The sequence below is a fragment of the Salvelinus alpinus genome, chromosome 1, assembly GCF_045679555.1.
Source record: "Salvelinus alpinus chromosome 1, SLU_Salpinus.1, whole genome shotgun sequence".
NCBI lineage: Eukaryota > Metazoa > Chordata > Actinopteri > Salmoniformes > Salmonidae > Salvelinus > Salvelinus alpinus.
In genome coordinates, this window is record NC_092086.1 from 101,047,409 (window position 1) to 101,063,610 (window position 16,202).

General features: G+C 39.8%; 2 protein-coding genes across 5 annotated transcripts; one reads left to right on the forward strand and one right to left on the reverse strand.

Annotated features, from left to right (window-relative positions):
- The first annotated feature begins 2,438 nt into the window (after positions 1 to 2,438).
- Positions 2,439 to 6,206, forward strand: LOC139552621 (interleukin-7 receptor subunit alpha-like). 2 transcript variants are annotated; one of them, XM_071364551.1, is made up of 8 exons: positions 2,439 to 2,635; positions 2,863 to 2,983; positions 3,173 to 3,321; positions 3,483 to 3,634; positions 3,978 to 4,137; positions 4,263 to 4,356; positions 4,458 to 4,539; positions 4,633 to 6,206. In XM_071364551.1, the coding sequence occupies exons 1-8, from the start codon at positions 2,554 to 2,556 to the stop codon at positions 5,062 to 5,064; spliced, it is 1,272 nt and encodes a 423-aa protein (XP_071220652.1). In that variant the 5' UTR covers positions 2,439 to 2,553; the 3' UTR covers positions 5,065 to 6,206. The 2 variants fall into 2 exon arrangements, with proteins under 2 accessions (XP_071220652.1, XP_071220746.1); XM_071364645.1 differs by having other exon boundaries at positions 2,441 to 2,635; positions 4,636 to 6,206.
- LOC139552719 (calcyphosin-like protein) lies at positions 6,161 to 16,081 on the reverse strand. 3 transcript variants are annotated; one of them, XM_071364771.1, is made up of 5 exons: positions 15,834 to 16,081; positions 13,068 to 13,216; positions 12,596 to 12,773; positions 12,275 to 12,484; positions 6,161 to 6,710 (listed from the first exon to the last, which is right to left on the reverse strand). In XM_071364771.1, exons 1-5 carry the CDS (start codon positions 15,849 to 15,851, stop codon positions 6,609 to 6,611), a joined length of 657 nt encoding a protein of 218 aa, XP_071220872.1. In that variant the 5' UTR covers positions 15,852 to 16,081; the 3' UTR covers positions 6,161 to 6,608. The 3 variants fall into 3 exon arrangements, with proteins under 3 accessions (XP_071220872.1, XP_071220932.1, XP_071221009.1); XM_071364831.1 differs by having other exon boundaries at positions 15,764 to 16,078; XM_071364908.1 differs by having other exon boundaries at positions 13,068 to 13,209; positions 15,764 to 15,869.
- Between the last annotated feature and the right edge of the window lie 121 nt (positions 16,082 to 16,202).

The following is a 16,202-nucleotide window of genomic DNA, read 5'->3' on the forward strand; positions in this document are numbered from 1 at the left end:
GCAACAACGTCGCCTATGGGCACAAACCCACCATCGCTGGACCAGACAAGACTGGCAAAAAGTGCTCTTCACTGACGAGTCGCGGTTTTGTCTCACCAGGGGTGATGGTCGGATTCGCGTTTATCATTGAAAGAATGAACATTACACCGAGGCCTGTACTCTGGAGCGGGATCGATTTGGAGGTGGAGGGTCAGTCATGGTCTGGGGCGGTGTCACAGCATCATCGGACTGAGCTTGTTGTCATTGCAGGCAATCTCAACGCTGTGCATTTCAGGGAAGACATCCTCCTCCCTCATGTGGTACCCTTCCTGCAGGCTCATCCTGACATGACTCTCCAGCATGACAATGCCACCAGCCAGACTGCTCGTTCTGCTCGTTTCCTGCAAGACAGGAATGTCAGTGACCTGCCATGGCCAGCGAAGAGCCCGGATCTCAATCCCATTGAGCACGTCTGGGACCTGTTGGATCGGAGGGTGAGGGCTAGGGCCATTCCCCCCCAGAAATGTCCGGGAACTTGAAGGTGCCTTGGTGGAAGAGTGGGGTATCTCACAGCAAGAACTGGCAAATCTGGTGCAGTCCATGATGAGGAGATGCACTGCAGTACTTAATGCAGCTGGTGGCCACACCAGATACTGACTGTTACTTCTGATTTTGACCCCCCCCTTTGTTCAGGGACACATTATTCCATTTCTGTTAGTCACATGTCTGTGGAACTTGTTCAGTTTATGTCTCAGTTGTTGAATCTTGTTATGTTCATACAAATATTTACACATGTTAAGTTTGCTGAAAATAAACGCAGTTGGCAGTGAGAGGACGTTTCTTTTTTTTCTGAGTTTAGCATTTTGGAATGAAACTCTTCAATTTGAAGTGTAAAAGCGCAGAAAAAAAACGTGCTGAATTCAGAATACCCCAAAAGTTTACCATAACATGGAAATGGTTAACAGAGTAAGGGGTTTTCCTTTCCTGTCACATTACAGGACACATTGGTCATATCACAAATGCAATGGAACCTTGTCTTTGTAATACTGAAACCTGTTGAAATAAGCATAAATGTTAAGTCATTCTCACAACATCCTGTAATGGGAAATGGTTTGAACATTTCTACAAACTTTGTGGTAAATGCTCCTTTTTCTCAAACTCTTGTTCAATGATAAGGTTAGTGTTGAGTAAGATGAGTACATTCTGACCTCATTTGAAACCAAAACAGTTCATTTGAGTAGACAGGAAGTGTTTTGTATAGGTTACTGGTTTGTTTTTCTCTTCATGGTTGTTGGTACAAAAGCAGGAAGGATATCTTCTTGTTAAATGCATGTATGTCTCAGGTTGTTTCACAACAGCAAAGAAATCTGAACATTATTCCAATGTTCAAATGACCAGATCCTTACTCTATTAAAAAAGTGTTTGAATGGAAAAGGTTATATATTCTTCTGTGTAAATACAGTATACAAGGTGTCCATAACAGCAAGCCTTGCTCATATTGTAATGCTTAGAGCACTGCTTGAGTTGGCATCCCCCACCTCCACAAGCAATTCTCTGAAATTCTCTCATAAGAATGTGATCTGGTGCCATGGCACAAACCCAGATAAAACTTCAAAGACTGAGCCCCATTATATCCCTGAGAATAGTGTGCTCATAATATGATAATAATCATCTTTAAATTAGAGTTAGGGTTATCCTGCCCATTGCTGAAACATTTACCCGACAATTGTTACAGAGGCACAAAGATCATACCCCCAAGACATGCTATAGCTCTCACAATTACCGATAACAGGGAAGGTTAGCATTCTTTGAGGGGTTTGATCTTTATGCCTCTGTAACTTTCTCACTCATTATTATTCATGAGTTATTCATGATTATCTGTAATCATGGTAGCATCCATAATAGAAGTGTTCTAAAACATATTCTATTCTTGGGCACAACATAATCTGAAACACTACCAAAGCAAACTGCAAATGCATCCAACAAGTTTGTAGAGTCACAAGCTTGATGTAGTCATTGTGTGCTATGAATATGGGACCAAATACTAAACATTTGACTACTTTAATAAAAATATAAGAGAATTTGTCCAAATACTTATGACTAGATACGTAAAGTGCTTTCATTCCTGAACAGCTTTTCATTTCTAAACAGCTTTGGCTGTAACTAATGGGGATTCTAATAAGATACTAATACTATTATATGTGAAAATACCCTCAAATAAAAGGTGACATTTTATACTGTCATCTCAAAACCTTAGCCAATGTCACTCAGAGTAAGAATGCAATAAGCAGCTCTAGTCTTGAAAAGATAATTCCATTTTTCTCTCTCTCTCTGTGTGTGTGTGTGTGTCTCTCTTCCTCCCTCTCTCTCTCTCTGTGTGTCTCTCTCTCTGTGTGTGTGTGTGTGTCTCTCTCTTCCTCCCTCTCTCTTTTCTGCTCTCCTCTGTCATATTTATACTGACAGTTCAGTGAGACAGCTGAGACATTTTGAGTTCCTTGTGCGTGTGTGCGCCAGAGTCTCACCTCTGTATTTGGGGGCACTACATCTTACATTAGTGTGACTGCTTTGTGAGAAATGGCATACAGCCTATGGATTGCCTTACTCATGCTCCCGGTTCTGGTGCACTCTCAAAGTGGAGAAGAATTGGTTGACAATGGTGAGCTGCCATTCCTCTTTAAGAGTTCTATTTAAATGATTCACTGATTTAATCCTGAAGTCTAAGTGCATTATTTGTGTCCAACACAGTGATGGTGCAACATTAACTGTTCATTCTCATTCTGTACCAAAATGTATTTGACAAAAGGTTTGCTGCTCTTGAACCCATTCAAACCACTGAAATTGTTTTGTTTTGTTGCCTTTCCTTTCCTTTCCTTTCCCTTCCAGAACCCAGAATACTCTGCACCTCTCATCTCAGTGTCTCGGCAGCAAACAGCCTAACCTGCCACCTTGATGATGACACCGATGATGATGATGAAATGGAGGACATAAAAGCCATGAGTCTTTGGTAATAAACCTCCTAGAAGACCACTGAACATCAGTTGTGTTAGTTAGGAGTTTATACAACACAAAGGACAAATATCATGGGTGGAAGAACACCCTTACTGCATATTCAGATATCCAGATGTGTAAAATCCTCAAATGGATTAAGAAATAATTTATTGATAAGGTGATTTTATTAACATTATGTTTACAGCTACACAGATTACAAAAAGCAACGCTGTTTGAAAGAGAAGGGGAATAATGTCACATTTACAGACCTGGACACTCTGCGATCGTATAATCTCACCGTTCAATTAAAACGAGGTGGCACATTTTGGAAAACAATGAGTTTGAAAAAAATAAGTAAGTTATCATGTATTTCATACATTCTCACCCTATGGTTTGAATGAAAGTAACATGAGGCATTTTTACATGACACCTATCAATTGATAGCCCTTAGTTGGCACTTGCATCAATTGCCCTTAACACTTATCCCGTCTTTCTTATCGATCTTTATGTTTCAGTTAAACCCAGGAGTCCTTGGGTGGTGAATGCCACATTTCTGAAGAGCTCCAACCGGGCTCTTATATACATTGGTAATCCATACCTGAAGGATTACCTGAAACCCAGCAATCAACTGTTCCAACTTCGCATCTGGAGTGTCAAAAATACTCTGGTACAATTGCCAAAAGCCAATTTTTCTTGGATTTGTGGATACAAAAGCTTAATTATATTACCATAATTTCCATATCATTGAATCAGAATAGGCAGAATCTACCACACACTCAAAACTGATTAGTGAAGGCGGAGGAGGCAAAACGCAAAACTGGAGAAACAGGAAAAAGTCTCTGCACACTTCGACAGATTTATTTTAATAGAGGCTAAGCTTTCGGTCAGTCGACCTTCATCAGAGAATATCATTCAATTGAGGCTGTTCTGAGGGCAAAAGGGGGTGCAACTAAATATTAGGAAGGTGTCTTATTGTCTTGTTCTTCTTTTACGGTGTACCCTGTTCAAAGGTTAAAAACATAACCTATCAGCCTCTGATCATTGAGGGGAACGAGTACCTCCATAAGAACACAGAGTATAATGTCAAGGTGCGAGCCAAGCCAAGCGGGGGGTACTTTGATGGCAGCTGGAGTGAGTGGAGCACCTCTATCAGTTTCAGCACCAACACAGGTAAAAAAGGACTTGCATCTAAAAAGCATAGCATGATATCTGGACTGTGTAGTTAGGTGGAAGTGATAGAGCAAGGTACAGGAAATGTGAGTCACATGCATCATCTCTCTCCCACTTCCCTACAGAGACAGACGTGCAGGTGCTTTCCTATTCTCTCATCGTGCCCATTGCTGCTCTGCTGTTGGTTACTTTGGCAGTTGGTATTTTCTGGAGAAAACAGTGAGTATCAAATTGATCTCCTTTTCCTCTGCACATCATATTTTGTGTGTGTGTGTGCATGTCCTCCATGTCATCCTCTGGATGTCTCTCTGTCCTCACAGAATACATTCCTTCATATGGCCAAGCATTCCACATCCCAAACACACACTTCTCCAGATCGCCCAGACCTATGAGCCAATGAAGGTAAGTCCTCTGATATGCACTAGACAGTGAACGATAATGGCCATAATAAGTTATGAGGATATTGTTTTATTCCGTCTCTTTCCTTTGACCCAGCAGGGCCCACCTGTGAGCTTTAGCCCCGAGGTGTTCAGTGACCTCAACATCCAGCTGGTGGAGCCGGACAAGGAGCAAGACCGTACCTCCCTACCCCCTGACTCTGACTCCCATCGACTCGCTGAGGTCAAAGATCAATGCCTCATTCAAGAGCGTGATGGGGATACGACGTCCTGCCATACCACCAGTAGTGGAGGGTCGGAGACCATACTGCTTAGGTGTGAGTCCCCAGGAGTGCACCTCAATGGTGGGGCGGGGAGCAGTGGGAACAGTGGCTCCACTGTGGGGTTCCTGGATCTGAGGAGTGACTTTGAGAGCGTGGAGACAGATGACAGTGATGGTAACATTGGTCCTGAGGGGCTAGGTGCTACTCAGCAAGGAGGCAAGGATGAGGCTTATGTCACCATGTCTAGTTTCTATCAGATCCAGTGAGAGAGAGATGGAGAGACAGACAGACAGACAGAGAGGGAGCGAGACAGACAGACAGAATTATCTATTCAAGATGAATTATAGCTGCTTATTACATTCTTACCCTGAGTGACTTTGGCTGCTTTTATTTGAAGTCCATTTAATTCACCGTGACTCAAACTGACTATCCACTGACTCCCAGTATCGCAAGAGACTAGCAGAACTCAATGCACATGTTATTTACAAATGATAGGAGACAGAACAGGAATCATCCTCATTGTGTTTGTTTGGTTTTGTGTTATTAATCTGTTGCTAGTTGCTAAGAAACAAGACAAGGGAGGACTTAAACAACTTGAAATACAACGCGACACCTCCCTTATTATCCTTTCTGTGTTTGCACATCCCATACTATATCAACCCCGTCGGTATACTGACGAGCCACCATGACACCTTGGCGTTATACATACTGCTGCTTCATATCACAGAGATACTCTTTACCATGACAACAGCTGCTAAATAAACCTAGGGCTCTATTCAATCCGTATTGCGGAAGTTCAGCGTTACAGCATGAATGAAATATAAAGGCAATGTTCCTGCGTTATCGGAGAATGCATTCGCGGTAAACGTTGCATATGTCGGCTCAATCGGAAATTACCCTTCAATTTCTATTGCGCAATGTGTAACGCTTCAGTGATACGGATTGAATAGAGCCCCTAGAATGTCAATTCCTCGGGGTTTAAACCCTTCTACACATTCTATATATAATTTAATCACAGTTTATGTGTTTGTTTGTCATTATGTTTTACATTTTTTGCACATAAGTGATTGTATTTCCTGCACAGTTACCGGTATGTTATTTTTTTTACACTGACTTGGATGTATTATAGTATTATACTATACTATGTACTATCATACATTATAGTTTTCAATGCAGAACGCTTTATTATTTTCTTGAACACTTTGTGAGACTTTAGCAGAGCATTAAACATAAAGTCACCATCGGCAAATTACTGCTTTGTTTTTATTTTACTGTACAAAATCTGTACCGATCCGGTATTTGTTTATTTTAATCTGACAAATGTGACGGCATTATCTGTGTAGAAATGACCATGTTGTTACATTTTGTGTTTAACATTTTTATTAAACAGATTAATTCCACTCACAAATGCAGTTGTATCATTTCCTCTGCTTTCATCATCTCCTGAAATTACTGTACTTTGATTTATCAGTCTTTATGATTTCCCGTGTCTTTATAAAGATGTATCTAACATAGGAACTGTGGAACACAGATGTACAGATACATCACATTTCAAATTCTACAATACAGAATATTGGTTGTTTCTGGAGAGAGGGACTGTATAATTAAAATACATATTTTCACATAGCACGAAATATTTACAAGTCATTCATAATCATTTGCATATCATTGGCACATTATTTTTTTATTTTTGGGGGGGACATTATTAATATTCGTTTGTCAACATGATTTCCAAAATGAAATATTTGTTTATGAAGGCACCTTGAAAAACTGTCCATTAAAAATCATCATAAAGTTATCAACTTAAAACTCACAATTTCCATGCATTTTTCATCATGAGAATGAAATAGACATCACTATCGATGGAGGCGCTGACTCCACAGTAGTAGTTGAGAAACTCCTCCATGGTGACCTGCAGAAGGGAAGGATGTCAGACAGACAGCGCTCCCTGAACCAGCCCACACCATCAGTGTCAGATAGAGACAGACACTCAACATAACCCTGATAAGGCTGAAAACTAAAAACCAGAGGTGAATGGGACAGACAATGTTGTGGGAGAGTTGAGTGTGTCACAACCTTTTGTTCCCTCATCAATACCTGCTCTTCAGTGCAGATTGTCTGCACAACGCATCACCGGGGGCAAACTACCTGCCCTCCAGGACACCTACACCACCCGATGTCACAGGAAGGCCATAAAGATCATCAAGGACAACAACCACCCGAGCCACTGCCTGTTCACCCCGCTATCATCCAGAAGGCGAGGTCAGTACAGGTGCATCAAAGCAGGGACCGAGAGACTGAAAAACAGCTTCTATCTCAAGGCCATCAGACTGTTAAACAGCCACCACTTACATACTGACTCAACTCCAGCCACTTTAATAATGGGAATTGATGGAAATGTATGTAAAAATGTATCACTAGCCACTTTAAACAATGCCACTTAATATAATGTTTACATACCCTACATTAGTCATCTCATATGTATATGTATATACTGTACTCTATATCATCTACTGCATCTTGCCATCTTTATGTAATACATGTATCACTAGCCACTTTAAACTATGCCACTTTATGTTTATATACCCTACATTACTCATCTCATATGTATATACTGTACTCTATACCATCTACTGCATCTTGCCTATGCCGTTCTGTACCATCACTCATTCATATATCTTTATGTACATATTCTTTATCACTTTACACTTGTGTGTATAAGGTAGTAGTTGTGGAATTGTTAGGTTAGATTACTCATGGTTATTACTGCATTGTCGGAACTAGAAGCACAAGCATTTCGCTACACTCGCATTAACATCTGCTAACCATGTGTATGTAACAAATAAAATTTGATTTGAGATTCAGACATTTTCAGCTAACATCTAAATGCTTAGTTAATCTCGCGACTAAGGTGCAATATCTAACTAGAGACAAAACAAAACCTTGACATCTGCTGGCTGACAGTGAGAAACAGCTCCACCAAGCTACCATTTCTACTATAATTGTACTACTAAGAAACATACATGTTGCACTGTAACAGTTTGACAGCTCTGACAGTTTGACAGCTTTGAGAAATAGGCCTAAAGACACAAAATGGCTAAGAGCAGTGTAAACACCTTGAGGACAGCCCTAAAGAATTGAATGTAGAGAGTTACACCCCACTAAACTACTGCACCTAGAAAGACAAGTGAAAAGATATACCATGACATCTCCCATGGTAACACTATATTTGGATAGTCCCAAGTAGATGGTTTGTAGATGTTCAGTAGATGTTGAAAAATTGTCACATTTCAACTAACCCAAACTAACCCTTACCTTAACTCTTATCCTAACCCTAAACTTAACCCTAACCCTTACACTAACCCTCATTCTAAACCTAACCGTAACCTTAGCAAGCAGTTGCTTATCAACATATAGTTTGTTGATAGTATGACCATCTATAGGGTCATGACTATCCAAATAAAATGTGACCTCTGCCGTCCATATCCCAGGATTAAGTGCTCTTTAGTCTTTACCCTAAACATTGACACATGAAGACATTAGTTAATACGTTTCCAGGCACTTTTCATCATGATAATAAAGTAGATATCCATATCAATGGAGGATCTCACGCCTGTATAGCAATTCATACTCTTCTTGTGTGACCTAATATGTTCCAGAAATAAGACATGATATGACACAGTTTAAGATGGTTCGACAGATATGCAGTATTGTAAATGTCAGGAGACTAAGAAATGTCTCATGCGTCCAGATAATCTCATACATATCTGACTGAATAATGTACAGGTAAGTTTAGCAGTATAGGTTTACACTACAGTAGAGGTGGACGATAGTAAGACCCAGAGGAGGCTGGTGGGAGGAGCTATAGGAGGACGGGTTCATCGTAATGGTTTGAATGGAATAAATGTAATGTTATCAAACACATCAAACATATGACATTTTAAAAATATATATATAATAATAATAATGTGCGATATACATGGCAGAGCCTTAATCAAGCTAGTCATCTTGATTACTTTCTTATGTCATTCTCTCTGGCACCAAAAGTTTAAAAAGTGTTGATGGGGACAGAATGCGGTCGGACCATCAGATAATTGGCATATACATTACTCTTACAGAATTTCCACATGGCGAGGATATTGGAAATTGAATCAAAGCTTACTCGATTATAACTTGTTTTTAACTAGGACAGAAGAATTTATAACGGACTTTTCCGACATAACATAGGTACAGCAGATCCCCTTATTGTATGGGACACTTTTAAATGTGCCTTTAGAGGCCATGCAATTCAATACTCATCTATAAAACAAAAGCAATTTTGGTCAAAAGAGTCCATATTAACACAGGTAATGGAAGGACTAACAGTACAGATAGATAGCAATAAAAACTGTACCATAAGAGCCTCAGAGCAAGTTAGAGGAAAAATAAAAAATAAATGGATGAACTTATTCAAGAAAGATCAAGTGTAATATATTATAAAAATAAAGCGAACTGGATGGAATATGAAAAATACTTTGGTGCATTTTCCCCCAATCTTCAACATAAAAAGGCTACCAAAATAAATGTACTGAAACTTGTCACAAATGATGGAGTCACTCATGATCCACCGAATTATATTTTGAAAGAGGAAGTAAAGTACTTTAAGCATATGTTTTCATTTCAGTCTCCTCCATCTCCACTAACCGAAGCTAATTCTATGGATTTTTTCCTATTAATAATATAAAATTAACATCTGCACAGAAAGACTCATGTGAAGGCCAAATTACAGAGGAGGAACTTCTTGATGCAATTAAAGCCTTTAAGTCCGGGAAAACTCCAGGGCTGGATGGCATACCAGTGGAAGTATACAAAACTTTTTGTGATATACTCAGAGGACCATTATTAGCATGTTATAACCACTCCTATATAAATGGTAGATTATCGGACACTCAACAAGAAGGTCTGATTTCAATATTACTGAAACAGGATCCAGGTGGTATATATAAAGCTCCAGTCCATTAAAAAAATTGGAGGCCTCTTACACTTCAGTGTTGTAATGCAAAAAATATAGCTAAATGCTTAGTGCATAGAATTAAAAAGGTTGTCAGATATTATTCATCCTAATCAGACATTTTTTTTTTACATGGACGATACATTGGAGATAATATAAGACAAGTACTGGAAACAATAGAATACTATGAAATATCAGGGAAACCAGGCATGGTTTTCATAGCTGACTTTGAAAAGGCTTTTGATAAAGTACAACTGCAGTTTATATATAAATGCTTGGAATATTTCAATTTTGGAGAATCTCTTGTAAAATGGGTTAAAGTTATGTATAGTAACCCTAGGTGTAAAATAGTAAATAATGGCTACATCTCAGAAAGTTTTAATCTGTCAAGAGGAGTAAAACATGGTTGTCCACTATCGGCACACCTATTTATTATTGCCATCAAAATGTTTGCTGTTAAAATTAACAACAATAAGGGATTAGAAATCCATGGCTTAAAAACAAAGGTGTCATTGTACACTGATGATTCATGTTTTCTTTTAAATCTACAATTAGAATCCCTCCACAGCCTCTTAGAGGATCTAGATACTTTTTCTAACCTCTCTGGATTAAAACCAAATTCTGATAAATGTACTATATTACGTATTGGATTACTGTGTAGTTTACCAATAAAATGGTCTGACAGGGATGTGGACATACTTGGTATACATATCCCGAAAGAAAGAAATGATCTCACTCCAATACATTTTAATAGAAAGTTAGCAAAAATAGATAAGATCTTGCTACCATGGAAAGGAAAATACCTGTCTATTTGTGGAAAAATCACACTGATTAACTCTTTAGTCATATCACATATTACCTATTTGCGTATGGTTTTGCCTACACCTAGCAACCTGCTTTTTAAATTATATGAGCAAAAATATTCAATTTTATTTGTAATGGCAAGTCAGACAAAATTAAAAGGGCCTATTTATATAATGACTATGAATTCTGAGGGCAGAAATGATTAAATATTAAAGCATTAGACCTCTCACTAAAGGCATCAGTCATACAAAAGTTATACTTAAATCCAAAATGGTTCTCTAGTAAATTAGTAAGAATGTCTCACCCCATGTTCAAGAATGGCCTTTTCCCCTTTATCCAGATTACAACCGCTTACTTTTGGTTATTTTAAAACGAAATCTCCAAAATATTGTTATTTTTTAGACAAGCCATAGAAAGTTGGTTGCAATTTCAGTTTAATCCACCTGAAAAGACAGAACAAAAATAATACAACAATGTTGTGGTTAAACTCAAATACACTAATTGATTAAAAAAACGTAATTTTTCAATAACATTACAAAAAAAAGGTATAATCTTTGTAAATTATATCATAAATAGGACTGGTGGAGTTATTTCTTTGCAACTCTGCCTAGAAGGCCAGCATCCCAGAGTCGTCTCTTCACTGTTGACGATGAGACTGGTGTTTTGAGGATACTTTTTAATGAAGCTGCCAGTTGAGGACTTGTGAGGGGTCTGTTTCTCAAACTAGACACTCTAATGTACTTGTCTTCTTGCTCAGTTGTGCACCAGGGCCTCCCACTCCTCTTTCTATTCTGGTTAGAGCTAGTTTGCACTGTTTTGTGATGAGAGTGGTACACAGCGTTGTACGAGATCTTCAGTTTCTTGGCAATTTCTCGCATGGAATAGCCTTCATTTCTCAGAACAAGAATAGACTGACGAGTTTCAGAAGAAAGTACTTTGTTTCTGGCCATTTTGAGCCTGTCATCGAACCCACAAATGCTGATGCTCCAGTTATTCAACTAGTCTAAAGAAGGCCAGTTTTATTGCTTCTTTAATCAGGACAACAGTTTTCAGCTGTGCTAACATAATTGCAAAAGGTTTTTCTAATGATCAATTAGCCTTTTAAAATGATAAACTTGGATTAGCTAACACAACGTGCCATTGGAACACAGGAGTGATGGTTGCTGATAATGGGCCTCTGTACGTCTATGTAGATATTCCATTTGAAAAAATCTGCCGTTTCCAGCTACAATAGTCTTTTACAACATTAACAATGTTTATACTGTATTTCTGATAAATTTGATGTTATTTGAATGGACAAAAAGTTGCTTTTCTTTCAAAAACAAGGACATTTCTAAGTGACCCCAAACTTTGGAACGGTAGTGTTTATTTACCCCCAAAACATATGGGGGATTGGAAATGATTCAGACAATTACATTGATGGAAGCACCAATCAATCCGCAATATTAAAGCTGATCCACCCACTAAAAATAAAAAAAATAAAAAACAACAACATGAAAACCACATTTGACTCCGTTCCATTAATTCCATTCCATCCGTTACAATGAGCCTGTGCTCCTATAGCTCCTCCCACCAGCCTCATCTGATAAGCCCACTATAACCTCTATCCAACATTTCCATATTTTACAACCCCAAGGCCTGAAAGTGACCAGGTCAGTATGGTGTGATGTTATCAGTATTACCTTTCCGTCCTTGTCGTAAGGAGAGTCGAAGCTGTCCAGGAATTTGCGGAATACTTGCTCCTCTGTCCACTCCCCATTTTGATATTTGGGGTGGTACTTGGCGTTGTAAACCCCACTAAGATCTTCAATAGTGATCACCCCGTCACCAGTCTTATCCAGCTTCCTAAAGGCCTGCATGATCACCTCCTTCCTGGCATTGGACATCGGGGGCTGTGATCATAACCAGCACAACCAGAAATAATGGACAAAATTCACAGATTAAATAAGTATGATCAAATGTATCATGTAATTCAGAGGCTTACCCCTACCACTCATATTTACCCTGAGAGTGAGGAGAAATTCATCAAAGTCAATGGGTCCACTGTTGTCCCGGTCAAAACGTTGAAACATTGTCATGGCCTCATCTTTCTCAATGAGGACACCGTAGTCATTAAGCCCCTTCATAAACTCCTTCACATCCAATATACGGTTGTTGTCATCATCCATTATCCTGAATGTTCTGACAGATAAACCATTGAAGAAGAAAATATATATAAATAGGTGGCAGTTGAAGAAAATTATTAATAATTTCTTGGAGTTAACGTTGTCAAAACAATCCTTGCATTTTAGAAGCCAATCTAGAGCTGTCTTCTTGACACAGCCTTCCTGACAGGATTGCCTATAGTACAATGTTTGATCAATCACTACTGCTACTCTATCAAACATTTGATGTTGATGACCTGGGCAACACATCACTTGATACAGAACCATTACTTGTGCCCTACACATAAGAGTATTCTGGTCACTCTCTCACCTGCCCAGACCCTTGATGCCAGAAGAGCCTCGTGCGAGACACTGCATCCTCAGTCGATCCACAGGGTCTGTGCATACAGACAGCTGTTTTTTGGCATTCACCGCCATCTCCCGATCATGTCGCGACGTCCCTGCCATGATACCTGCAGTCTGCAGGCAGGTAATCAATTTGCATCGCTGATTTGCATGCATACAGTGCGATTTGATGCCGAAAACATTGACACATTTCAGTGATGTCTAGTACAGTTTATGAGTGATGTTGTAGACAAAGATAAATTAAACATAATGCTAGAGCTGTGTGGCAGGGCCGGCTCTAGCCTTTTAGGGGCCCTAAGCAAGATTTGGTTGGGGGCCCTCCCACCTGCTGCAAAACATTTTAGTGGCTCCCCTCAACAGCAGAGAGAAAAAAGTGCAATTCTAAACATTTTGCCATTGGGCATAAACAAAATGTAGCAATTTCATAAAAAATGTCATGCAATTCTACTCATTTTGCCATGGGGCAGACAGAAAAAAGATTCAGTTTCACAGCTAATTTCCTGTAATTCTATCCATTTTACCAATGGGGTGGATAATTTATTTAGCAGTTTTAAAGCTAATTTCCTGTAATTATACACATTTTGCCATGACTTAAGACATGTTATGATTTCTGAGTGAGACTGACTAACAAAATCAATGGGGGCTCCCTGGAGGTCAGGGCCCTGGGCACGTGCCTGGTTGGTATTTGGCCATGATTACTACAAGTTTAGATAGCTGGCTAGACTAACTACAAACCTAAAAATGGTTAGCTGGCAAGGCTAATTGAGTGACGGTCAGTGACTGACATAACTAGAGAAAAACCGCTGAATGATGTTCAACCAAAATTCTAAATTGCACCTGGTGCATTATCCTATTCTTACTCTCAATAGTAAGTTGAGATCCCGACTGAGTTCCTAAAAGAAATAAAAAAATATTTTTGGTGGGTTTGTGGCCCCCTAGAGGCCGGGGGCCCTAAGCAACTGTTTATGTCGCTTATGCCTGGAGCCGGCTCTGTGACAAAGCCTTAGGGAACATGTGTCAAACTCATTCCACAGTAGGCTGAGTGTATGCAGGTTTTCGCTCCTCCCTTGCACTTGTTATTTCATTAGGATCCCCATTAGCTGTTGCGAAAGACCATGAAGCTGGGGTCCACACAGAACATGACATAATACAGAACATTAATTGATAAGAACAGCTCAAGGACATAACTACATACATTTAAAAACGTCACACATACCTTACATATCAATACATCAGTGGCGTGCCGTGGGCCTGGGGCCTAGGCCTTCAGTGAGGTACTACACAGTCCCACCCGAATTAATCCACCTCTTATTACCATCATTATGATGCCATGGCTCTAGACACTATACATTTAGACAGAAACGCAGTATAACCAGGCGTTGCGTCACCTTGAAATTGACAAATTGACATTTTTGGGTAAACAGTGTTTAACAGACAACTCAAGTTTGCAAAGCCAGTGTGGCTCCAAACACCAAATCGATCACTTGCAAATAATAGGCATTCCCAGCAGTACAGTTTGCAGTGCTTCTCGGAGCCTGTGAGCCATTGACAGCGCTCGTAGTTGAAACTTTGAAAGTGGCGAGCGAACGAACCCCTTTCCCGCCTGTGACAGGCTTTGTGGCGTCGGGCGACCTCTCCTTACAATGTCTAACTTTTCTTGAAAAGTTCGTCTTGAGAATGGCGTTATAATTATATCCTCGACCAAATCGATATCTTCTCATCCTTCCGCCATTGTGGGTTGAAAAAACAGCTTAGTAGAACGCGAATTAATTCGTTTATCAAATTCAGTTTCCTAGATCTGCATAGACCTGCCCATAGGACCTGCCTCTCAATATTGGTAATCCAATCAAAAGACGTGCACGCACTACGCCTGCTAGCTGGCTCCTGTGTAACACTGGAGCCAGCCAGCAGGCGTACAATAGCCAACTCTAAAGCTGATTGGTTGACACAAAATTTTAATTTCCATTCACTATAAGCTACAAGCGCCCGCACTGTTGATTCTGAAGGCATGAGGGCAGATTTTAGACCCCTGGCAACACATGATGGCTGAATATGATTGGATAAAAGATCTAACATAAAGACCAGCCCTCCAAATCTCAACCTGGGGCTGGAAGTAGTGCAACCAAGAGGAAAGCTATGAAATGAAGAGTATAACTCTTACTCTGGGGAATAATTGAATACATATGTGGGAAAATATATTTAAAAAAATATTATATTCTGATGATGTTTAGGCCAGCAGAGAAGGCCTTGCAGGCCCTGACGGCCCACCACTGCAATACATACACACAGAATATATAGGTCAATTGACTTAAGGTCACTAATTAGTAAAGAACTCCCCTCACCTGGTTGTCTAGGCCTTAATTGAAAGGAATGAACTAAAACCTGCAGAAACTAGGCCCTCCATGGAATAAGTTTGACACCCATGCCCAAACTCGTTTGTTCTACATATTTATATATGAACCTTCCAACCCGTTACGTCCTGCTGAACACGTCCCTGGCGCTTGCTAGCTGAACGGTCAACCTAGCCTAGCAAGTATCTTGCATTATGACCGTACTTACAATAAAGTCGGACTGTATACATTTAGATAATTAGATTCCTAAATACCAAACACGTTATTTCGAGTTTGTTTGCTACTTTATCTGTAGAGGCGAGAAACTTACCTTACAAATTTGTAAAGCAACCTGTAGCTAACTGTCAAACAACACAAACATCAGCGGCTCCTCTCCCCACCTGCGTTACAGTTTCCATAGAAATGCGGGCTTGCCTTCTCCCCTTGTTCCAGGTCGCCTACTGTAGATTATAGGCAGAGGGCTTGTTTCGACTGACTGACCTGCATCATAAATAACTTATTTGTAGATCAATCGGTCAGTCACAATTTCCCCATGATACATTACGGGTTTGATCCTCTCGAACACAGCCAGAGTTTCTAAACAAAGATACTAAACCATCATTGTTCTAGGTGCTGCAGTCATACCGAGGTCAGGGCGAGCCAGGCAACAAAGATAGAAATAGAATGTTCCTTATTGTAATGGTAGGTTACTCAAGTGCACCATAAGTGCCACTGATCCTGGCTGTACTTTGCCAGTCCTCTCCACAAAA